General features: G+C 38.8%; 1 protein-coding gene across 1 annotated transcript; it reads right to left on the bottom strand.

Moving 5' to 3' along the window:
- Positions 1-25962, bottom strand: LOC139713149 (uncharacterized). Its single transcript, XM_071624900.1, has 5 exons — positions 25805-25962; positions 22127-22190; positions 20547-20645; positions 8889-9065; positions 1-1247 (listed from the first exon to the last, which is right to left on the bottom strand). Exons 1-5 carry the CDS (start codon positions 25960-25962, stop codon positions 36-38), a joined length of 1710 nt encoding a protein of 569 aa, XP_071481001.1. The 3' UTR covers positions 1-35.

The raw sequence follows: 25962 nt of genomic DNA, 5'->3' as shown, positions 1-25962 counted from the left end.
TTTCTGCATTCTGTCTGAATTTCACAGTCGTATACTTACTTGAATTCTGGTACATCACATGTCTGAGAAATAATCTTCAAGTAGAGGATATCATCCTTCAGAAAGCCTTGATTGAGATCTTCAACCTGCTGTATCTTGACAAAGAGAGGACATCCAGCTCCAATGTTTCTGTCAGAAGTTGGTCGCTTGAATGAGGAGCTTGTTGGGTCAGGCCGAAACGATTCAACAATGCTCCTGTTGACGGGGTCAGCCTGGTTCACCAGCTGGAAGGTGATCTTCTCCTTGAAAGGCCATGGCACCACGGCATCATACGGCCCTCGCATGATGGTTAGAAAGAGAGAGATGTGGGTCCCTATGCCAACACCATCTCCAATCAAGAAAACTCGACCACACAGCTTGTAGCCATACTGGCTGGTGAAGAAGGGTGGGGAGTAGATGGACTTCTTATTGGTTGTTGCTGCATCTTTCTTCCTCTGGCTGTAGTTGTCAATCTTCCAGAGAAAGACTCCACTGTAGGAGCACTCAAGGTCCAGGATTCTTGTTTCCATCTTTTGCTTTGCTTGCGCTAGTGATAAAACATGATTTTGCAGCTCTTTGATGTCAAAAACTACTCTCTCGATTTCATCCACAATAGCTAACTTGCCAGGACGCGGAAAGTTGTCCATCTTCATGTTCATGGAGATTACATCATTGTTGACAGTTGCAATCACCCCTTCAAGAAGAGTAAATTTGTCACTCAGTGCAGCAAAAGCCCTTGGCAAATTCTTCAGATTATCCAGATTTCTGCTGAGTGAGGCAATGTCTACCGAAGCTTTCTTCACATCACTCTCCACTCTCCGTATTTCAGTGGTCACATTGATACCAGGCTGGACATGGCTGAAGTGACGGTCAGTTTGACCACTCGACATTCCTGCAGCACCTTGCGCATCAAGGGTAGACATCCCGCCTTCATTAGAAAAGCTGTTCCTACCACTGCGGGCATCAGGTTTCTCCATCGATGTGGAACTTCTATTCTGCCCAGCTGCAAGTTCTTTTTCCTTGTTGTCTGTGATGTATTCGACCTTTGACCCATCTGAAGACATTGATGTGATCTCATGCTTTGCTGAGGCTGTGTATTCATCATTATCGAGTGCCACAGGAACCGTAGGGTCAAGGACACCAAATACTTCTTCCAATCTTTTGAGGACCCTTCTAACAGCAGGACTCTCACTCCGCAGGACAAGTCCACAGGTCCACTCCCAACTTTCCTGGAGCACACAAAATAACAAACAAACAAACAAACAAACAAAATAAACCAAAGCTATAACATCATGTGAGGAGGGAGGTGGGCAGAAGAAGAGAATAATATCAGATGATCATTTACTGAGAATACCATCTACCTGTATGCATTTTATTTAAAGTCTCTTTTGCTGTTACTATTAAAGAAATGAAACGTCAGTTCTCATTATACAATAAGACTGAAAAGCATCATATTCTGCCTGCACACAGAACATTCCATTAAGATTTTGAGTGACATGATTTCTAACCAAATCTCCTCAATGCATGACATTATCCTCTTCTGGGGGACAAGCTCTCACTGAAAAAAAGAGACTTTCGGGTTTGTTACTTGTCATTTTAAGAAATTCCAGTATAGATTTTAATGAAAACCAGGATAAATATATTATTGCACAGAGTTTGTGCATAAATTTCAAGCTATTTTCAGGGTCAGTTTTGAAAGCTTTATTGCAATGCTAGCTCACAGTCCTGTTCTTCTCATCATCCACTGGTTTTAACACCTTTCATAATACCGTAAAACGAGGAATGTTCGCGTGCATTTTAATTTCGCGAATTTCGCGAGCGCCAAGATTCGCGAAATTAAAATGCACGCGAAATGTCTTATCTACACTATATGTATTGAACGCAAGTGGCAATTCGCGAAAATTTCTTGCAACGAAGAAGGCCGTCGGCTCCAATTCGCAAAAATTTCTTGCCGCGAATATATCATGTTTTACAGTATACATGGGCATTTGAATGTGCATAATGCCATCACTGCAAATGGAATTTTACTAAAATATTCCCATTTTTGTCTTCCATTACTACTGATATCATTTTCATACTCCACATGTATCATGTTCAAAAAGTACTACCACTTAGCTTTAAACACAACTTTCAGTGTCTTTATTTATCTGTCTGAAGAGATTCAAACTGTTGTCATGCAAACATCTGTTAGTTTCAACTGAAAAAACTATTCTTACCAGGTTATTTTTTAGAAACAGCGCCCTCTTTTGGTGGAACCAATACAGTGTTTATTGGCATGCCGCACTGACTTTGGTTTCTTCTTCTTCCTTTCAGAGAAAAGAATCAATTTCCTTTTCTTTTGAAATGTGCCAATGATGTCATCACAACAAATCCTTCCTTATTTGGTGATCAAGTCTTGCGTCAATCTCTCCCCCCTCTCTCTCCCTCTCTCTCTCTCTCTCTCTCTATCTCTCTCCTTCTCTCTCAAAAGTGGTAGTAGTTGTTTTGTCTTCTCCTATTACTAAATAGAAGTTCACTTCTTCTTCTTTCTTTTTTTTTTTGGGGGGGGGGGGGTGCTCCTGCAGCTTCATCCTTTCTCCTTTTCAGTCACAGCCACTTGTCTTTTTAATCACAGAGCAAAGAGTGGTGCCTGGGCATCCTCCCACTGGTGGTAAACATGTGACGACATTCCATCCTTATGAGTCATAATTTGCACCATACGATAGGACAAACACCTTAAAGTTACTGCACTCCTCAACCCATCTCCATTGTAAACATTGCAGCCATGTCACCAGGGATCAACATCTTCTAGCAAAAGGACAGAATACTGTCCCATACTGATTTGCATCTCTCTCCTACATTGCTACTGCAGCTGTCTTTATAGTTGACCCCTTCTTTCCAGCCAAGGTGGATATACTTCAAACTCTGCTGAGCATCAGAGGGGAAAGTTTACACAATGAGGTAAGTTACCTAAAAATCCAGTATGTATTGATAAGAATACTGTATAAGCTGTTATTTTCGCGAATCAGAAGGTGACAGACATTTTCGCGAGATGTTGATTTCGCGAATTGACACCGACGCTATCTTGCATGCATTGTTACTCTAGTGTATGATGACATTTTCGCATGTTGTTAAATTCGCGATCCACCTGTGATTCACGAAATTCGCGAAAATTAAACCCTCGCGAAAATAACAGCTTATACAGTAATTCATAAGCAAGCACCTTCTTGGAAATCTCTCTGCTTCCCATTCTTGTTCTTTATTTAACCATTGTTTTATTTCTATCTGATCTCTTTTCTGTACTTTAACAAGAGCAGTGTAACCATAGCACATAGTTTACTAGGATGCATCCACTCAAAGCATGCAGTCACTATATATCAGAAATAATAGTATGCAGGTACATCAAACTTCAATTACATACAATTGTAATCATGATGTTCACTTAGACCAAGGATTAACCGCCACCTTGCTATATGCATGAAGAAGATATCTCACAACTTATCAATTTCCATGGCAGTGAATATCACATCATTTCTGAAGTTACAAGATGGATTTTTTCACTTTTACCTTTCCCTTGTCATTATATGGAACCATTTGTTTGGTCATTTACAATATTGTACTTATTACCTCATTATTACCAATGTGCTGGAAATTCCCATCTTTAAAATAATGGCTAAAAAATGGATATTTTGAGCTGTACACTAGGTCCTTCACCCTGAATTTGAAGAATTTGTTCGCAAAAACCGATAAGTCCATTTTCGAAGATTTTGAAGTACGGTATCTGTCATAAAGTACAAAATAATACCTTTTAAATGATATATTGGTCACTACATATAAAGGTACATTTTGAAGTTATGGTCAAAAGAAGCAAAATTTTTCTTATTATTCTCTTTATTTTTCTTGACCTTTCATCGCAAATATCTCCATTCGGCAAATATGGACTTATTGGTTTTTGCAAACAAACTCTTCATTTTCACCTCTAATCACAATCATTTCATTAAGATTCTCTTGTTTTCTCTCCTTCTTATCAAATTGCATTGTGACTGGATCTTCCTAGTGGAAGTAGCAGCTGAAACTACTACTTTTAGCTAAAGTTCAGTGACCTTTGACCTTTTGAGCTGTCGTGTGAACAGTCTTCTAAAGCAAAATATACACCCCATGTAGCATACCTGGGCTAGTTAGGCCCCTACACGGAAATCCAATCAGAGATTTTCTTGACTTGCGAATGCAATCTGAGATGGATAGAACAGAAGCCTGATAGATTGATGGATGGACAGACATAGAAACATATGGCTTTCCATGGATGTACATAATAGTACTTAGTAATCACTTATATTTTTTATGTTAATGATGCATAAGCTGTAGCATCTCAATGTATGAAAGCTAGTACCGGTACTGTTATATGCAGCATACTGTATTATGTCACTTTCTTACAGGTATAGTACCATGCAGCATAAATGACATACAATTCTCACACTGTATGATCATTTGCTCAATAATGATATGCACATGACCACTGATAATATTTCCTTTTTGTTTGCACTAGTTTTGGTAATCTGAATGATATAGAAAGGAAAAAAAAACAAGAGACCCGCGGGTCTAGCGCTCACCTGAGTATCGCAAGTTCACCTTTCACGCAGTCACTAATCTAAATTATTCACAGCTCTACCAAAATTTGACGAGGCATTCTCAAGTGGAAGATGAAAATGTACAATAAGGGCCCAATTTTTTCAAGATTCCTTAATTTGGGGGAATTGGGGCCCCCTGGGGCCCTCTGGGTGGGGCATGGTGCCCAGTTTGATAAATTGAGATCCTGACCACCTAGGGATGCTACCTGCCAAGTTTGACAAAAATCCATCATGAGGTTTTCAGGAAGAAGATGAAAATGTACAATTCAGGCCCCTATTTGGACCCTTCCAACCACCCCCCCCCTACCCCCAAGAGAGGCACCCCTGGATCTCCTATGAACACACTTGAAACTACAGTCATTAATGTACTCACTCATAGTATTATCTCAGCTCTATAACTTCTGATTCTAGAGAAGATTTTTAAAGATTCCTTCATTTGGGGGGTTTGGGCCCCCTGGGGGCCCCCTGGGCAGGGCATGGTGCCCATTTTAACAAATTGAGATCCTAACCCCCTAGGGATGCTACCTGCCAAGTTTGGTGAAAATGGGTCATGGGGTTCTCAAGAAGAAGATAAAAATGTACAATTTAGGCCCCATTAGGACCCCTCCTCACCCCCCCCCCCCCCCCCCCTGGGTCCCAAGGGGGGCACCCCTGATTCTGCCATGAACAAACTTGAAACTACAGTCATCAATGTGCTAACTCATAGTATTAACCTAGCTCTATCACTTCTGGTTCTAGAGAAGAAGATTTTTGCGGATTCCTTAATTTTGGGGGGTTTGGGCCCCCTGGGGGCCCCCTGGGTGGGTCATGGTGCCCATTTTAACAAATGGAGTTCCTAACCCCCTAGGGATGCTACCTGCCAAGTTTGGTGAAAATGGGTCATGGAGTTCTCAAGAAGAAGATGAAAATGTACAATTTAGGCCCCATTAGAACCCTGCCCCACCCCCCTCCCCTGGGTCCCAAGGGGGGCACCCCTGATTCTGCCATGAACAAACTTGAAACTACAGTCATCAATGTACTAACTCATAGTATTAACTTAGCTCTATCACTTCTGGTTCTAGAGAAGAAGATTTTTACAGATTCCTTAATTTTGGGGGGTTTGGGCCCCCCTGGGGGCCCCCTGGGTGGGGCATGGTGCCCATTTTAACAAATTGAGTTCCTAACCCCCTAGGGATGCTACCTACCAAGTTTGATGAAAATCGGTCATGGGGTTTTCAAGAAGAAGATGAAAATGTAAAAAGTTTACGCACGACGCACGACGGACGACGCACGACGGACGACGGACGACGGACGACGGACGACGCACGACGCACGACGCACGACGCACGACGCACGACGGACGCCGGACGAAGGGCGATCGCAATAGCTCACTTGAGCCTTTGGCTCAGGTGAGCTAAAAACCTTGGCATAATGATTTTTTTTTTTTTGTGTACAAAGTTTGCACAGAGCAAGAGTCCTTTTACTCGAGATATCACTGCCATCTTAACCCGTTGAGGACGAGTCCCGAGAATACTCGGGCAGGTGTCTATAAAAAATGCATGTTGAAGCAAAATCAAACCATCCTCAACGGGTTAAACTGTGATTATTGGTCTAGGATATGTTATGTCATGCAAATTTTGACTTCCTAAAAGCTTCACATAAAATCCTAACAATATATTTCTTTTAATTTCACATCTTTCAGTCAAAGCTCAACTCTTTCTTGGTGATATTTTCTTCCCTACAGTATTAAAGAAACAGATAAATATTTTTAGTCACTCCTGGGAAGAAGGCTACACATGAGAACTTGAACTCTTTGCAGAGGAAAAGGAAATTTCACCAACTTCCTTTTTAGAGTGTGTGCACTGCGGTGCAAAGTCCACAGACATACAAAACACTCACAGTCCTGTCTGTGTATCAAATTATGTATGGCAAGATTTGATGGTGGGTTGTAATCATCGAGCTAGGGTATTTTGTATGTAGGCGTTTGTGTGTATCGTGGCAAGTAGGTTTCCCACCATGTAGCGTGTAGCGCTGAATGCAAATCATCATGACACGTGATCAGGTATCAATTCATGACTGATCAATCATACACACAAGCTACATATTGTATGTATGATCTGTATTGATATGCAATGCAGCGTGATAACACACAGGACTCATGATACAGTGTGTGGAGTTACATGTAAGTAGCTGAACACACAATGTCCCGAGACAGGACAAAGGGACTTCAGTAAGATGAAATTTGGACTGTTCCACTTTTTCAAGTTCTGTTGCCTACATCAACTTGGACTTTGAGCCTACTGTAGGGGTAAACAAAGAGAGAAATACAATACAAATCATAAACTGTATTCTCCCTCTAGGTCTTGTCCTTCATGCTTGATCAACTAGTCATAGCAATGCGAATTAAAATGCAAATGAGCTTGACACTATACAGTGCAGCTGAGGCTTGCTGGTGGTTACAGTGGTACGGTACAATAATAGAGTTCCATGTCTATTGCTCTATATTGACCAATGCAGGCAAAAATTTAGCCAAAACCAGCTGCAATAAAATAGCACACTGAACAAAGATTGCTGGATTGTAGAAAAGAGCTTAATACTTTTCATTCCCCCCACCCCCCTTTTTTTTGTCAGTTGAGGCCAGGAACATCCCTCTGCATGACTTTAATAGCATGAGATATTGATGCATATGAGAGGAAAGCAAGCAACTCTTCTAAATTACAGACTCTAGTTTTGATACATTAACAAGTTATGACAGCAAGATGTGTATCATATAATAGTATCAATATTCCCCCACTGCACCTAAATTGCCACTTAAATTCACAGCCATAGAGGCACATGCAGTATGTAACTTGTCACTTTTCTGAGTAGAAATCATGGCAGTTTGGATTTGTCTCTTTTGTTTCCTTCTTTGCTGAATGCTGGAAATATATGATGCTTCTGATAAAATACTGCTAAATTACTGACCCATTATTGCTGATATATTTGTGTGCACAAATGGGAGAGTTGTAAATTGATGACATGATTACCTCAGCTACAGTAGTTTGCTATTATCTCACCGAACTTGCATCTAAAAGTATTATTTGGTGACGAATGTAAAACTTCAAATGTCATTACTTTCTTTATATTCTATGTCCGATTTTGATGAAACATCCACCATTCTGTTGGTCAGATTTCCTAAAGTTCATTTAAAACTGAACTTGAATGTGGTGCAGAATCTCATTTGAGCATTATCTGTCGAGCCTACCAAGTCTCAAGTTGCAGCGACTCATTTCACGCTTACCCGCCAAGCAATCATTTTCTCATGCCTCCCAGGAAAACAAAACCAAAACAAAACGATAACATACTAACCATGAAAATTATGTATTAAAAATTATGGTAAATGCCTCATATTTTGTAATTGTTTTCTTATGTCACTATAATGGTTATTGTCAGTGCTACCATTACAAAAGAATTGATATCAGGATAAGACAATAATGTTTTGCCTTCAACATAGGGGCATTGTCATACACATTTTTGTGGCTACTCCTGGCAGTGAATGCCATGACATCAGCTATTCTTACTTTTGGTAAATTTTTTGACAAGAGAACAAACTCTGACTATAGCTTTATCTTCTAGAACATGTTCAGTATTAAAGGACAAGTTCACCTTCATAAACATAAGGATTGAGAGAATGCAACAATGCTAGTAGAACACATCAGTGAAAGTTTGAGGAAAATTGGACAATCGATGCAAAAGTTATGAATTTTTAAAATTTTTGTGTTGGAACCGCTGGATGAGGAGACTACTACAGCTTGTGAGTCATATGCGTACATCAGTATAAAGAAAATATAAAGGAAATTCAACATATTTTCACTTTTTTCACATAATAAAAGAGCACTTGACTTGGCTCTTTCTAAAGGCAAAGGGAATAATATTACCCATAACATTTGTCGGTAACGAGTCGGGGGAATGTGAACTTTTTTCATAAGATGAAATTTTGTGAAATTCTCTTTATATTTTCCTTATATTGTTGTACGCATGTGACATCTAAGTTATTCACACACTGCAGTAGTCTTCTCATCCAGCGGTTACTGCACAAAAACTTCAAAAATTCGTAACTTTTGAACGGATTGTCCGATTTTCCTCAAACTTTCACTGATGTGTTCTACTAATATTGCTACATTCTCTCAATCCTTATGTTTATGAAGGTGAACTTGTCCTTTAAAGTATATGTCTTATCACAAGAAAAGCATAACGAAGGGTCATCTGCCATTTCAAAATGGTTCTGCATTCCTTGGTACTTACCCTCATGCTAAGGTGAAGGATCTCGGCCTGTGTGAGGCGAGTCTTCATTAGGAGGATCATGGGACACCAGTCGTCTGCTCTGTGCAGCTCCAGGGCTCTGTTCTTGGGCAGCCACTTGCCACAGCCAAACACCTTGCACTGGATGCGCTCCACATTCCCACACACCTGTTCATGGTTCTGAAAGAGCATCAACATGAATGGCATTAAAATTATAGTTTTGGAGGAATTTAGGCATTCTTTGAGCCAAATGATTTCATGTATACCTTTCTTATGGGATATTCAAAGAGGGAACCCATGAATACTGAAACTTTCATAATGAAGCATTGGATATCAGAGACCCCGTTTACAGTGCGAGGCTCGGCCGCGGCTCGGCCGTGCCCATGCCCCGCTTCAGTGTAAACGCGCAAAAGGCCAAATGCGAAGCCAAAATTGGCCTCGCATTTGGCCTCGCTCTGGAGGTGGTCTTGGCCGCGGCCGAGCCGCGGCCGAGCCCAGCCTTTTCTTGGTGTAAACGCAAACTGGGCCAAATGCGCGGCCAATTGCGCGGCCAATTTTAGTCTGGCTTCCAAACCCTCTGCCTGCATCTTTCGCTATTCAGGATATTAACCCCCTCATCGTCGAAAACTAGTATAGTTTAAGGTGGTTTTGTCCTGTAAAGGATTTTTTGCTTCGGCAAAGGCCTTTGCCCGAACGGCGACTTCGTCGCCACGGAATTCAGTTGGTAAAGGGTCTGAAAACCAGACAATACCAGATTGCGTTTGTTTACAAGCAGAGCGCCACTACGACAAAATATTGAAAGGTTTGAATCAAAAGCGCGGCCGAGCCCAGCAGTGTAAACAGACAAAATTGCGAGGCGAGGCCGTGCAATTGGGGCCGGGCTCGGACGCGGCCGAGCCCGGCCCCGCACTGTAAACGGGGTCTTATTAGCTCACATCTTTTTTGTTTTACACTTTGTTTTAACCCATGGAGAAATGGTTTATTCTCCTTAAATCTTAATTTCACGAAAAATCTTGGTTTCTCCACTTCCATCCATGGTACTGCAAAACGCAAATGAACGCCCTGTATAAACTTTTGATAGTGAACAATAGCTTTGGATACTTTGAGGACCTTTTCATAGCGGTTATCATGGAGTTTTACATCCCTCTTTGTTCTATAAATAGGAAAGGTTGATGACATATCAGGTAGAGTGCAACTGAACAGACCAAAAGTTCAGGGTCTATTTTCTGAAAAATAACACTCCTGTACGATTGAATTTTGGTCATTCTGCAGGGTTATATCCTATTTGATGGGCTGCATAGCAGCTCTATATCCCCGATCTTCCTTTTCAGCATTTGACCTCAACTAATAAATCTTTATGTTCTATGTTCTGTCACTTTCCATAGTCTGAAATTCCAGCCATAGCATTAACACTCTTTTGATTACAATCAGCAACCAGTTTGTGTTCAATATCAATGACATTTTTAGTGGAGAGCCTGTGTGGGTTGAATCCCTGTGTGACGCATACATACAATGTACACGCTTTTTGCGTGTCATTCACTCATATTCTCTCTCCCTCTCTCTCCCTCTCTCACTCACACAAACACAAACACACATACACACACACACACACACTCCCTCTCTCCCTTTTCCTCATCTCTCTCCATACCAACTGCCTTCTCCTATAATAATCATTCCTCTAGATACTACTTCCTTCCTCTTAACACTATCTGCCTTTTTCTACATCATAGAGACATCTCTCTTTACATACTATCTTCTCCCATACACTCCAGACACAATTTCTTTCAAAGCTCATCACATCATTTGCCCTGCCTGCATAAAAGCCCCAACGAACCTAGTCTATGTATGTGAATCATGATCTTGATACGTGATATGGAAATGGAGTCTGCCAAGCATTCAGACTTCCGGCTCTCATATGACAGTCTACAGACCATCGTGACCTAAAATGCTGCTACACTGCATATACGGACAATTTGCTGACGATATAGACAGCTTTTTGTACAAGTAGATGTATAAGTGAAAAAGAACCCTCCCACCCACCCCCTCCCCCATTGAAAAGAAAAAAAAAATGTATATACACATATATCTTGAAAAATTTGCATGGGGGTGAAAAGGAGTAGATGCGTGCAAAAATAGAACATGCCACAATACAGTCGTCTACATTGAATGCACCAACATAATTTGCATATTAAGGTCTGAGGTCATGATCTGAGCGCACGCGCACATTGGATGAAGTCTGTACGATTGGCGGGAAACACCACCAGAATAGCAGCATGCTTGGAAATGGCGGCAAACCGACGGCCCTTGCCAACTAGACAATGAAACCTGAACTCCGGTAAGTTCACAAACGTATGTCAACAATTGCAACCAATCTTGATTCATAAATCAAAATGATCATTGGTACTCCATGGTGTGGGGATGTCTAAGCTGCAACTACAATATTAGCACTGATGTTATCTTAATGCATTCGGGTCACAGCAAAAGGCGTGCTGCTGGTTACTGCATTTGTGTATATACGACGTATGTGCCTGACTTCTGTCCTTGCAATTACATGTAGTACTGTCGAGTGTGACACATTATGCTTTGTGCCATTGGGTTAAACCCACTATAAATCTCTGACTATTCTGCCAACAATTTTGACAAATTAGATATAAATTGCAGTTAACATGATTTTTGCAATCTCTTCTATTCATTGGTAAGTGTTATTAAATTGAAACACATCTACAAGAATATAAAGAAAGAAGAATGCATTGTAGCCTCAGAATAAAGAATATGTTTCAATAAAGAAATAAAAACCCTATCATATCAAGTAAAAAATATTGTAAATCTATATAATGTATGGATTCAAACTTAAGATATTTTATCTTAACCCATTGAGGACAGGCTTAATTGCCTACAACACACAAACCCTATATGTGACCGTGCACCTCAAAACGAACATAAAGTCGCATACACTGATTTTGCGTGAGGACTGAAAATAAGTGAAATGGGTCAACCAAGCCGAACTTGACTTTTTCATATTTTCTGAAAGAGTGGGTCTTCTTTTACATTATGCGAAAATTTGGTATCATAAAATGGGCAGGAAAGTGTGTTTTTTAGCAGTTTATTTCGAACATTGTTGGTAGAATAGTGTGATTAGGTGTGTCTTTAGAATCCCCTTTTCATTTCTGAAAAACCTTGTCCAACACTCTTCACTTTCAACTCTAATAACTTTTGAAAGGATAGTGCTACTGCTTTGAAAGTTGGCATTAATTATGGACAGAATGTGTTAATGAGGCATGGTTAATTTCAGTTTAATTTGATAATCCCTTCATTGTTGTTACTCTGGTGGTTTACTTCCTGTTTTTTGTCCCATTCATCGCACAGCCAGCACGGTTTGGTAAAGATTAAGAGTTTCAATAGACACTGTACTTCAGAGCCTCTTTTCTCAGTTCACACTTTTCCTGAGTTTGTGCTTTCTTTCCAAAATTTAGGTAGGTTAGGAGAGTCCATTTGATTTGAGTTATACATCATTTTAAAGCTTAAAGTCTGCTCTTTCAGAATATAGTCTTAATTAAAAATTCATTTCTGGCAACTTTTTGTTTGTTTTGAGGTGCAGAGTCACATATAGACACCTGCTTGAGTACACTGTGCTCTGGACTAGTCTTCAATGGGATAAGCTTTACATGGCATACCCGTAATACAAACTTCAGGCATACGTGTGGCTGAAGCCTGAGTGTGTATCGCAGAGTCATTTAGAGAAAACCTTAAAAAATATGTAATTGGTAACACAGTTACTAACAAATGTTACATAATACATTGCATTTACTCAATGTCTATCTGAGTGAAGTGTTCGTGCTCAGTTATTCTATTGATTACCTTCTACATGGAGAAGTCAGCATCTAAAATCAAAATGAGGCCTGATGCACTTTGAATACTCTTCTGAAAAACCATAAACCATGGTAACATATGTTACATGGCTGAAAAATATGTTTTCTTATGAAATTATTGAATGGTTGTTGTAATAAGATAATTTCAATATGTGGCACAATATGATGTATTCTAGTTTTACTGATGTAATCAGTATTTATGACTATTTGAATGTGAAATAGAAAAATGGTTAATCAAACAGAATATCTGACCTTTTGTGCCATTAATAACACCATTTATAAAATGGGTTCAAGAATGTAGCCAATAGGAAGCGCTGAAATGAGACACACCTCCTTCCTTTACTTCAGTACAACTGCACTGCCTGTAATCCTATGGTACACAGTAGATTGCCGATCGTCTGTGCGCGCGGCGGCTCCTTTATGAATTGCATGCATACGCGTACGCGCTGTCAATCCTGTAAACAACTTCTAGTTCGGGCTGCCGGCCGGCCGGCCTGTCTCCCCTTGTGCATAACATATGTGGCGTACGTACGTATACTGTACTATACGTACACTTTGTACAGTACAGTAGACCAAGCGTTATGGGACCGGACGCGTACATGGAGTCACTTTGAAGAGCAAATCCAACGATTTAGCAGGTTAATTCTCACGCCGTTTTCAGAGTATGTTGTCTAGTAGGCCTATATGAGGAGTCTATATCAAGTCTTTAAGGTAAAGGGTGCATATTCTATGTAAAATAAGTAAGTTTTCATGCGGGTGTCCGGAAACCCAACCACCCATTATACTTATACTGTATGTGCGGGACTTCCGCGAGTGCGACGTGCGTAAAAGTTTGGGACGAACATCTTCGGACGTCTTGACCCACAAAGGTACGTGAAAAACGCTGAAAAATGATGTTAGTTTTCAAATTTTCGACCCATTTTATAAAACAAATGATGCACAGGATTATTTCGTGGCGTTAGTGGAGGCGTAGTGCACTCGAGGGTATCTGGGCAATCTCACAATAAGTGGGGCACATAAACGGGACATTCAGGCTGCAAATTAAGTTTTGCTAATTAAATGCCATTTTATTATTTTCATGTAGCGAAATATGTGTTCTGCCATAATCAAAATGTGAAAAGATATGTTAGGACCACCTTTTCTTTCTACTGGACCTTGGATCATCATGTTCACAAAAGTGAAGGTATGTAACATGGACAGACATTGGTCCCCTTCAGCAGTATATCTTATTCAGAATTTGAAAGAAGCTGTAATTAATATTTTCAGGTACCATGCACAATGAAAGCAAAGTTGAATATTTCCGGGGTATGTACATTATTTTATGAAATATTGTGAAATGTTAACATTGATTAGTCATAACATTATGTACATGTTTAGTTTAAATTCTCTATTAAGCCAATGTGGAAAGCAAGGGCCTTTCAAAACAACTTTTGTTACTTTTTATACTGTGTATGAATTACTTAAAGTAAATGCTCTTCATAGAAATACAATTGTTTAAAGTTACAACACAATGTTAACCATGTGGTCAGGGAGCTTGTGTCATTGAAGGTACAAACATGGACAGACGTCTGTCCATGTTCGTACCTTCACTTGTGTAATGGTTCAAAATTTCTAACAAGAGACATCTGTATGCTCTGATCTGCTAATGGAAAAAAAATTATTACATGAAATGAAATTATTTTGACCATGTAAAATTACATCACCTGAAGGATAATAATCATGAGGGGAATCTGATCTTGAAGGTACGAACATGGACAGACGTCTGTCCATGTTCATACCTTCGTCTGTCCATGTTCGTACCTTCACACGTGGAATCATCCAAAATTTCTTATTAAAACCATCTGAGCTCTCTAATCTGCTAATAAAAATAGTGTATGACATGAAATAAAAGTATCCAGATCATGTTTAATTCTATTACTAGAAAGATGTCACCATCATCTGTCAAGGAAGGTACGAACATGGACAGACACATGCGTTTACTGTACAGGTTGTCTGTCCACACACGAAAAAATTAATTCACACATATTTTTGAATGATCCACAAAGGAAAGTGATTTCAGACATTGTTAGTATATGATGTCTTTCTGAGGCCATAAACCTTGATGACTCATCTTTCTGTATTTTTTATTAAATTTTATATTTAATGAAGGTACAAACATGGGTGAAGGTATGTAACAAAGTGGACAGACAAGTTTTTGGCTACTGTCAAGTCACGGCAAAAACTTGTGGGACTTCCCTAGGGAGTGGAAGTATACTGATTATGTAGATGCTGGCCTGGCATGTCTTATGAATCCAAGCAAATGCACTGATATGGCTTATTTTTCAAAAAATGAGTCTCCTTAAAATCTGTTACATACCTTCAAAAAGTGGACAGACAAAGCAACACTTAAGTTTGATTGCCAATTGCATTAAATTTGCTTTCAAGCTAAGCTAGTTTTGGTTAAAACATTTCAACTTATCCCGTAATGAAACTACTTAATCACCAAAACTCTCTTTCTGCCCACTGGGAACAAAAGAAATTAACAGGTGAAGGTATGTAACGGGATGGACAGACATGCCTATATCATACAGGCTATAACTGAAATCCATTTTCATTTAATAAATGAAGTAAATCTGAAAGGTAGAGACATTTCTTATTTCAAATCTGATGTAGATTGTACAATGGAACTGTTCTGGATTCGGTTTCATTGCTAATTTTTTTTTTGATTACTGTTTAGATTTTTGATACTTAAAATGTCCCGTTTTCTATGCCTGTTTTACTGTCTAAATTGACGTTTAATGTGATATAACAAAAAATCCGCCCTTTGAATGAACTCAATGTTATCTATACTATCTCTCACACTTATTCTTTTCAAGAAAATATATTAATATAAGGAGGCAAATCTGAATTACTTTTATCATCAAAGCTCAAATATCAAAAGTGGAAAAGGGAATAGTTATTGTGGGATTGCCCATTTACAATTGTGAAACATGCACCTAACTAACGCACTCTATCCTGTGCATCATTTGTATAACACAAAATGGTAACATATGAGAAAATATAAGTCAAGTATGATAAGCTGATGGTAGAAACAGCATTCATAGGAAAACAAGACTAAGCTTTCATTAAGTTTACAATCATAAGTGTCCATATACACTGAATAATATATTTTTCAGGAAAAAAATATATACATGTATCTTTTGAATTCTTATTATCCATGCATTATACTGACAAGATTTGTTTCCCCTAGTGAAAGGGCTTTTTCTGTTTTCACCTATTTCCCTCAATCAGCTGGCCATATTGCAGTATTATACATCATTCTAGCTCTTTGTTGCATTTCCCTGTTAATATGGTTTCAACCATGACAGCATGCATGCCACTGAATAGATGAGATGCAAGAATCAGGACATATCAGGTTCTGCAGAAGAGTCAGAGACACCAAAATTTAAGAATCACATTGATTTAGTAGGTTTGACCCTTTGCATGTATACCAACTTGTTCTGTTACTCTTAGTCAACTGTTATGTAGGTCAATGCTATTTAACGCAGTACAGTATTAAATGTGTGATGCATTTTGCATGTACATGCAGAAATTACTACCTATTTAAGTTTTGTTTCTTGAAGCAAAAAGGAAGGCCCTATATTTACTGGCACCTACATATGTATGTGATTTTAATAGAGCCAAAGGCAAGAAACACACTTGTGTCTATGCTGGACTTAAACTAAGTCCTTTTTCTTCCTCTTCTTTCTTTTTTTTTTTTTTTTTGCTGTTTTATATCTACTAGGCCTATTTACATATGATCACATAGCACAGAAAAATCTTATTTTATATAATGTCACATTAAAATTCCAACACAGATTCAGAAGTTCACTGAAAGTTCATCATAAATCAAAAGAGATTATCTCACACTATCAGAATTCCTGCTCTAGTGCTCTCATATTTCAACAACAACAACAACAACAAAATATGTTGGACAGCTACATCAGTGTAAAAAAAATGATGTGCTTTGATTCATTATTTCACTGGGGGGGGGGGGGGGGGGGGGGGAAGAAAACTACAACAGCAGGGGGGGGGGGGGGGGGGAGGGGTCATTACCAGTATAACAGTTTCCTGCCACTGCACGAACGGGAGAGAGAGAGAGAGGGGAAAAAAAAAGGTGTTTCGCAATACAGCATTTGGAATGCATTGCACACATATTCATAACGCATGAGTACAAAGGTTGAGCGATAATGCGTGCATGATGGGATGCTATATTGTCACAAGTGTGGGTTCGCTTGCAAGGCGGGAAAATCATCAAGGTGGCGGGAACTGAGGAAAATGTCTGTCAGACGTCAGACAAATATGATGTCAGCTAGGAACTCAGTGATATTAGGTAAACATTGTCCTCTTTTATAGTACAACAGATGTTTATTGAAACAGGAACTACAGCGTGTACTCAAGTAGCCTTTTATCGCATTCAGCGAGCCTAGCAGAGCACATGTCGATAATTACGTGTGACCACATTATACTTGTGCTTTACTTCTATGCATGTACAGTGTATTATACATCCTGGATCGCACTACAGTATGCAGTCAAGTACGTCACACGCTAGCTGTGCCATTCCCTTTGCATGAATACCACTGGTAGTACCACTCTAGCTTATATTGAGTAGGACTTGTATGCATGTAGTATAAACATGTACTATGCATGTTCCCTTTATGTATGCTGGCTAGGCATTGCTTTGCAACTTTGGTTTCTAACCACAGTAAGGCATGGGTACTGGAAAGCTGCCCAATACAGCCATTAGCAACATACACACCAGGCTCTACTGATTTGTACTAAGGGTTGTTGTTGGTTTTGTTTTGTTTGTTTGTTTGTCTTTTTTGGGGTGGGGGTGGGGAGCTGAATTCTACTTTTCATTTGATTTACACTCGTGCATGCACAGTATATCGGCATGTTTCCTCTCACCTCCCTGGTCACAGATGGCACAATTGGTTAAAGACAAATTCACACTTTCAGTACAGTAGGCCTTAATCTTTGTCTATATAGATATCGACAATGAAAAAGGAAGGGTAACAGGCATGATAGGTGTGCCATATGTTATGAGGATGCCCACAATTTTCTGACCACAGCATCTTTGGCATGGCATGTATATTAAACTCTTTGTAGTGTTTAATTATACACACAATGGTTACCACTTATTGTAGTCGAGAGGGGCTACAAGACAGATTTTTCCAGCTCAAGCAGCTTGGCTGGTTTTGGCCCATTCAAATCACCTCACATGAAACCTGGTACATGGATACACGTAACACTGAACAATACACTTGAAAAGATATGAAATCCGTTGACATCCATGGCAACAATGAATACACATGCGATGCTGATCTGGGCAATTACCCCCAGAGGGCAATTACCCCCCGGCTAAATACTGGTTAGTGGTAAGGTTAGAGTAAAGATTAGGGTTAGGGTTAGGTTTAGGGTTAAGAGTTTGAGTTAGGGTTAGGATTAGGTTCAGGATTAGGATTAGGATTAGGGCCATGGGAAGGGTCCGGGGTAATTGCCCAGAGGGTAATTGCCCTAGACCCGTTGCTGACACCCTGAGATCTGTTAAACAGCACAAAAGGATTGCTACAGGAGTCCCAAAGTTGCCAAATGTATCACTAGAAGAATTTTAAATTTCATGTGATCTACAAAAATATTCCTTTTCAGACTTCACAGACAATATCTAGTCACAATTCATATGACCCTGAAAAATAGGCAGTACTATTATATTGACTCAAAGAAAGTTTCTTGAACTGTAAAAGTGGAAATTTTTGCGGTGTTGAAATTTTCGCGCATTTCGCGCAACCAGAAGCTAGCGCGAAAATAAAAGCATGCAAATTTTTTGTGTGCAATATGATCCTGTAGCTGATGTCTTGATTTCGCAGAATTAAAAACATGCGAAACTCTTCTTACCTGGCCAAGCACAAAAAATTAGTCGTGCGAAAATATCCACTTTTACAGTATTCACCATTTCAGTGAACAACATAGCGATGCTGACTTTTGAACATTTTTCCTTCTTTTTTCCAACCTCGATAGATGTGGAAGATTTTTCTCATTTCAAATATTGGTGTTTTTATCCTGTTTTTGCTGTTTGTTTATTTGTTGGGCTTTGTTGGGGGGATGTGAAATCTGTGTATGGATGAGAGGGCTCATTAGTGACCTAGGGCCATTTAGACCCCTGTTACACTATCAGAATCACATTCCTAAAAACAACTTGTATGATATCTGTGCAAATAAATACACACTAACCTCTTGAGGCAAAGTCTTGGGTCAGCCTTTGGCCACCCTACTTATTGATGGTAATGCACACGTATGTTAATAGGCAGTAGCAATTTCATCACAGGTGTGTGTCAAGAGATGATACATTTTCATGACAGCATGCCACCAATATTGCACACTGCATCCAGAAAATAATGTCTGTCATACATTGATAGCGCCACATTGATGAAGCATTGAAATCTCTTCATTTAAAGTGGTCCAAAATTGTTGGTGACAACACACAAAATGAGGGCCAAAGTACTGCAATTGGGGCAAGTCCCCCAGATTTGACAGGGTCTGTGATAGTTTCTGGCATATTCCACAACAGCATGATTTGTATCCCCCCCCCCCCCCCCCACCACCCCCGTTCAATGTGAACTGCCCCATCTCATACCATATTGAAAATTGAAATGAACAAACAAATACACCAACACAGATGAAAACATGACCTCTTTCCTTGGCTGTTGTAGGAACGAAGCCCCCCCCCCCCCCAAAAAAAAAAAAAAACACAAACAAACAAACAAACAAACAAACATATATATATATATATATATATGAATAAACAATAAATAAATAAATAAATGAAAAAAATAAATAAATACATAAATAAATACATAAATCCTAGAACAACCTGGTACATATTGCAGACAGAATTTCAACATAAATCATTTGTCCCTAAACAGGTATCAATTTGTATGATTTTCCATTAAAAAAATGCTATTCCAAGGCAACACTGGTCGACAATGACAGAAATGAATTTTTCCTTATTTACATATGATACAGTCACATGCGCCAAATTTGAGTACATAATAATAATCTGAAAGTCAAAGAATTATGTCATTCCCTATTTTTTTTAATGATTTGTATAAAAATGTTGCTGCCATGGCAACAGATGCATTAAAAACAAAAACAATTTTCCACAATAATACAGTTTAGCTATCACAAGTCCCAAATTGCAACAAAAATGCACAAAAACTGAGCAAACAGTTTAGCCAATCCACAAAGTTTGATATATTTTTCAAATATTACTGTTGCCAAGAAACAGCTTTCTTAAAGGAAACCCAAACCCAAAGAGAAATGTTGATTGAGTGAAAGTATCACCATTAGTAGAACATATCACTGAAAGTTTGCGGAAAATCGGACAATCGATGCAAAAGTTACGAATTTTTAAAGTTTTGGTGTTGGAACTGCTGAATGAGGAGACTACTAGAGGTTATGACTTGTGTGGTCAACAATATAAAGAAAATATAAATGTACATGTACAACAAAAATTCACTTTTCTAGCATAATGTAAGAGCACTTGACTACCAGTAACTGCTTACAGAAAGCACGAGTAGAGTAATAATTGCTACTCTAAACATACGTCAGTATCAAGTTGATGGATTTTGAATGTGTAACTTCCATGAAAAAATAATTTTTGTGGAATTCCCTTTATATTTTCTTTATATAATATATATTTACTTCCATAAAGGCAATTACAAGTCTAGAGTGAGCAAAATCAAAGTGCATGAGACAATCCAAAAGCTGCCCAAACCTCAATATAATCATTGTAAGAGCCTTTCCAGTCACAGTTTCTGCACTTGCACTTTGCTTGCTTCTGAAGTTTCCGCTGGGTTACCTGGTCTCGTTTCAACTATAAAAGGACAGTAACAGGAAAGGCATTTTATTATACAAATGAAAAATAATGTCACAACCAATTCTGCAGCTCAAAGGATGGAAACAAAGAACCATATTACACGTAAACCAACATAGTAGTGTATGTAACAAAAGTCCTATATCATTTGCCAATTTGCAACTTCTCATTCATTCATTCATTCAAATCCTATTCCATACCTGTTACTAACCTATGGTCAGTTTAAAAAAAAAAAAAAAAGAGTTAAGATAATGGTCCATGCATGGCAATGTCATGGACTGACCCAAATGAGTCTGACTGCTCACATTTACCACAATTGTAATTCAGAGAAAGCTGCAATTATATCAATAGCCAGTTTCATGTTATCCCATGAAAACATACAGGTTCCTATTTCCTCTGAGTTGTTTTGATGCTGCAGTACATTACATTCAATATCATTCCCTAGATTTTGCCCCAGATCTTGTTGAAGCACTCTCCCATTTCTTACGAACAAACACCAAGTTTAACCAATACACTGAATTATGTTCATACATAAAATGAAGTGGCCCTTCAGGGTGACCCTTCACTTTTGCTTCAACCCTACAACCATGTTGATTACTTGTCTATTAACAATACCAATGTGATTCAAGTTAGTGGCATGACAGCAAAATATAAACAGAGTATGCTCTGTGGATAATGCCCTGTTTCATATTAAAGGACAAGTTCACCTTCATAAACATAAGGATTGAGAGAATGCAACAATATTAGTAGAACACATCAGTGAAAGTTTGAGGAAAATTGGACAATCGATGCAAAAGTTATGAATTTTTAAAATTTTTGTGTTGGAACCGCTGGATGAGGAGACTACTACAGCTTGTGAGTCAAATGCGTACAACAGTATAAAGAAAATGTAAAAGAAAATTCAACATATTTTCACTTTTTTCGTATAATAAAAGAGCTCTTGACTTGCCTCTTTCTAAAGGCAGGGGGAATAATATTACCCATAACATTTGTCGGTAACGAGTCAGGGGAATGTGTACTTTTTTCAAAAGATGGCATTTTGTGAAATTCTCTTTATATTTTCCTTATATTGTTGTACGCATGTGACATCTAAGTTATTCATACACTGCAGTAGTCTTCTCATCCAGCGGTTACTGCACAAAAACTTCAAAAATTCATAACTTTTGAACGGATTGTCTGATTTTCCTCAAACTTTCAATGATGTGTTCTACTAATATTGCTACATTCTCTCAATCCTTATGTTTATGAAGGTGAACTTGTCCTTTAACAGTAACATACACGTAGTACCATAAAGATGCAATAAAAAATTTGGTACCTGGTACATGTTGCAGTGACTTGGTGAAGATGCAAACACCAGGATGACAAAATTACAAAATACTATCAGATGAGTGATAAAGGGAATACAATTTTTGTTGTTTTTTCAGGTAAAATGTGCAAAAAATGGTATTGAGAGAGTAATCTGAATGGAAGTTATTCAATACCTCTGACAGCTTGAGAGGACGATCACAAATATCACACAGGACACCGCTGATGGCAGGCAAGTCCCTGAGTGAAATAAACAGCCAATCAAAATATAAATAAAAACCTAAATAATCATACCAAATAAAAAAACAAAATCAAATTGAAGAATCATTCACTCTTCATGCCTTTTTACACATGCCTCCCTCTGTCCCTCTCAATGTAAACTATAAACTCATTTTATCCATCTGCATGACAATCTCCTATACTTTTTCAATTGTTTCCTAATTACACCAAGCTGTGGAGAATATTGTTATTCTTTCACTGTGACCTATGATGTCCTTCTCTTTAAGATACAGGCCCAAAATTCTGAGCATATAAAATTCCAAGCAACATTTTATCATCTGTAAAATGGGATCAATTGTTTTGCATGCCTTTCAGGCTATGTGAAGATAAAGGAGTCATGAATTGTGACCATGACATTTGATCCAGTCTTAAATTGCCTCAGTTGCAAATTTATTCCTGTCTCCATAGCTTTTTGAACTTCTTGGGAGGTTTGACTAGGTAATGGCAAACTGAGGAGTAAGAGGACTCTTTCAAAATTATGGCAACTAAAACATTTTGTTCAGTACACCAGATATTGTCTTATCATGAGCCAAGTATAACAAAATGTAACAGAGTTTCTTTGTTTGGGTGAATTATGTATGTACACTTTGTTGTATTAAACCATCTTGCTTGTACTACAATGTACACCTCCTCCCTTTAAATATAAGTTTTTATCAGATAAACAAATTCAGACTCTGTGCACAAGTGTGTACTTTGATGAAATACTGACCTGGAACTATTAACCCTTCACCCTTCAAATCAATCAAAGCTAATGGTCCTTGGAAATGTTTGTATACCAATGTTTGTGTGTGGTTGTGTGGGACTTTGCATGTGTCTACATTCCTAATTAACAGAAGCCCTGTATTGTACATTGACCCTTTCCGACACACATGCACGCACGCACACAGACATTACGCACTTGTTACACCAGCATGCACTATAAACATACACATGTACTAGCTGCATTCATGTTCGCACTCTCCCTCTGTACTTGGGAATTCCCCCAGTCTTCAACTGACGATGAACCTTACTACGGTACCTTACGGTACAGTACGTCATTTCTGATTTAACAAGATCTCTATCAAGATCAAGCACCGGCTTGAGATGGCCGGCCTCCTGCATTTTCTATTTGGCTTGTTTATTTTTCACTTTAAATCTGGATACCAGTAGATGGCTGGATAGCCTATTCATTCAGCTGCACTAGTTAGTTTTCAATGGGTTCCAGTTGCATGCATGTGTAGGAATGCAATGAATGAAGTGGGATATATGTTTTATGTGCCTGGGTTGTAACTTTCACACATCATGGGACCTCCATTACATGTCCCATCTGAGGGACAGCATTTTGCCTGGAGCTACTAGAGAGGACGGCGTGATGACACATGTAACAATGCTCAGTATTAAGACCCACTGGATTTGAATCTGTGCTCAAACCCGAACCATTCAACTTTATAAGAGGTGAATACCTTATACCAACTGAATGAGCCACCTAAATGCCCTATGGTCAACTAGAATTAACTCTTATGCCAAAATTGCCATGGTGGAAACCCCCTGTGTGCCACATTATTCCAATACACCAATGCAGTCATGCTCTGGGAAAGCATTCTGTTGTTCAAATCTTTGTAACTTGCCTATAGATTTCTGTCAACCCGGGCATAAAGTGAGCAAAGTTGTAGAGAAAATGTCACGCTTTGCTCTGATGTAAATTGTATGGCAAATCTATGATTGTTTTTATTTCGATTGACCAGTAGCTACATTACTGACAAGGCATGACTTTGCACACAAAACAGTGGCAAAAACTTAGAATTTACTTGCAAATCCAGAAGGGAACACCGCTTGAGAGTCAATCTCCACATAAAATACAAGCCATTATATGTTTAAGAGGAACGGAAGCACGAGGACCGCTTTCATTGAACCGTGGCATTTGGCGAATTTATTGATCGGTTTGGGCGGATTTAAGCGTTTGAGCAGAATCTGCAAAGTTGGCATGCCATCAACTGAGTCAGACTTGCGCACGTGGCACATAAAGAGTTAAACATCAGTCCCATCTTTTTCAAGATTATGATCTGATAGGTACACAGGCTGCATCATGCTCTACAAATAGTCCATTTCATGTTGTTTCATACTATCATGTATTTGGATTATACTTAGTATCACTCCTCTTCCAAAAATATGTATCAAAGCATCACATTTTTTCTTTCATCTTTTAATACAAAATGCAGAAATCACAGTAAGTCAGGTAGAAATGTGACAATTAATGATAATGTGCCTCTTTATACTTTGTATTTATTTTGTTTTTAATCTAAGATTTCACTCTGCTGAGAAAGTGCAGAATTGCAAAGTTCCATGGGTTAAAGGAAAGATAAAGGAACAAATGAAATATAAAATGTAGAACAATAGCACTGGGTTTCTCCTGACAAGTCATTTCTTTAAATCTACAGCCAGTCCAACAGTGGCCCACCTCCACCTGTTGTCTGGAACACAGAAAAGGTAAGCTTGCCAATCTTTGTATTAAAGATCTTTGTAATTTTAATATACAGAAAGTTGTCATACTCAGAGCTCACTTTCACTAACATTTTCACTCCTTGTAAGGCGTTGCATCAAGATTATGACCAGCAGGATCCCTCAGGATCCCGAGGGGTCCTGCTGGTCATAATTTTGATGCAACACCTAACCGACGACACAGATTATACTTTATAGCATTCTGTCGCAAATTCAGGTCATCAAATGCATTCCGGCTTGACAAATGGTTCTCTGTGATTTCTCTGAAGTGGCAAAAGACGTACAGTGCATGGTAACCCCTAAGTTTGCTTCATTTTTTTTCTTTCAGATCTCTTTTTATTTAGAAAATGGGAAAGCACACAGTTGTCTTTGCATTTTCATGCCTTGCCCAAAATAGTACTGTACTAATATAATGCAATTTAAGTTAAATTGCATTCTCTTCATGCCAAACAAAGAAAAGGACGTAGGATCAAGCGATGTTCACTATAGTACCATGCATAATTTTTGTTAACCAAAATTATGCTGTTGTTGGAAGGAAAAAGTATGCTGCTTGTTTGATAGTCCCATAAGGGAGATGGGAGAGAGAGAATGGAGCTGAGAGGATAACCTGAGCTAAGGATTACAGCTGTAAGTACGGTAATCTTGCATGTCAGCAAACTCACAGCAAGAAGACATGCAAGATCTGCAGGGATTATCTACCGGTATTCAGAATCTATTCTACTACCATCAAGACAACCCTCTATTCTCTTCTTTTGCAAATATGATCTACATGTACTACAGTCACAGGGGCTTTGACAAAGACTACAAAGTTATTGACTTCCCTGCAAATAGTTCTCTCCTTTCGATTTAAATTGTATTTATCATTTACTTATCAATTTATTCATTCATTCATTCATTCATCTATTAATCTATTTCCAGTGGGAGATTCATCCATTTATTCATCTATTTATTTACCTATCGTCCATACTATCTATCATCTATTTCCAGTGTGAGGTTATGGAGGGAATGGCAAATTGTATTCAAAAGAAAGTTGTGGGACTGTACATACAACGTGATCAGAGAGATTCTGCACATTGCGTAAGTTTTCAAATGTGCACCTGGTAAAGCGTACTGCCAGGCAGCTCTTGCAGAAGGGGTGCTTGCAGGTGCCAGAGAAGGGCTCCCTGTAGGGGTGCTTGCACAGGTGGCAGCAGAGCTCCCTACCAACTCTGCTCCTCTCAAGCTCCTGTGGCAGCTCCATGTCCAAGCCTCCCAT

The sequence above is a fragment of the Diadema antillarum genome, unplaced genomic scaffold, assembly GCF_040938485.1.
Source record: "Diadema antillarum isolate AM-2024a unplaced genomic scaffold, OU_Dant_1.0 seq00001915_RagTag, whole genome shotgun sequence".
NCBI lineage: Eukaryota > Metazoa > Echinodermata > Echinoidea > Diadematoida > Diadematidae > Diadema > Diadema antillarum.
This window is presented reverse-complemented; position numbering and strand designations above follow the sequence as displayed.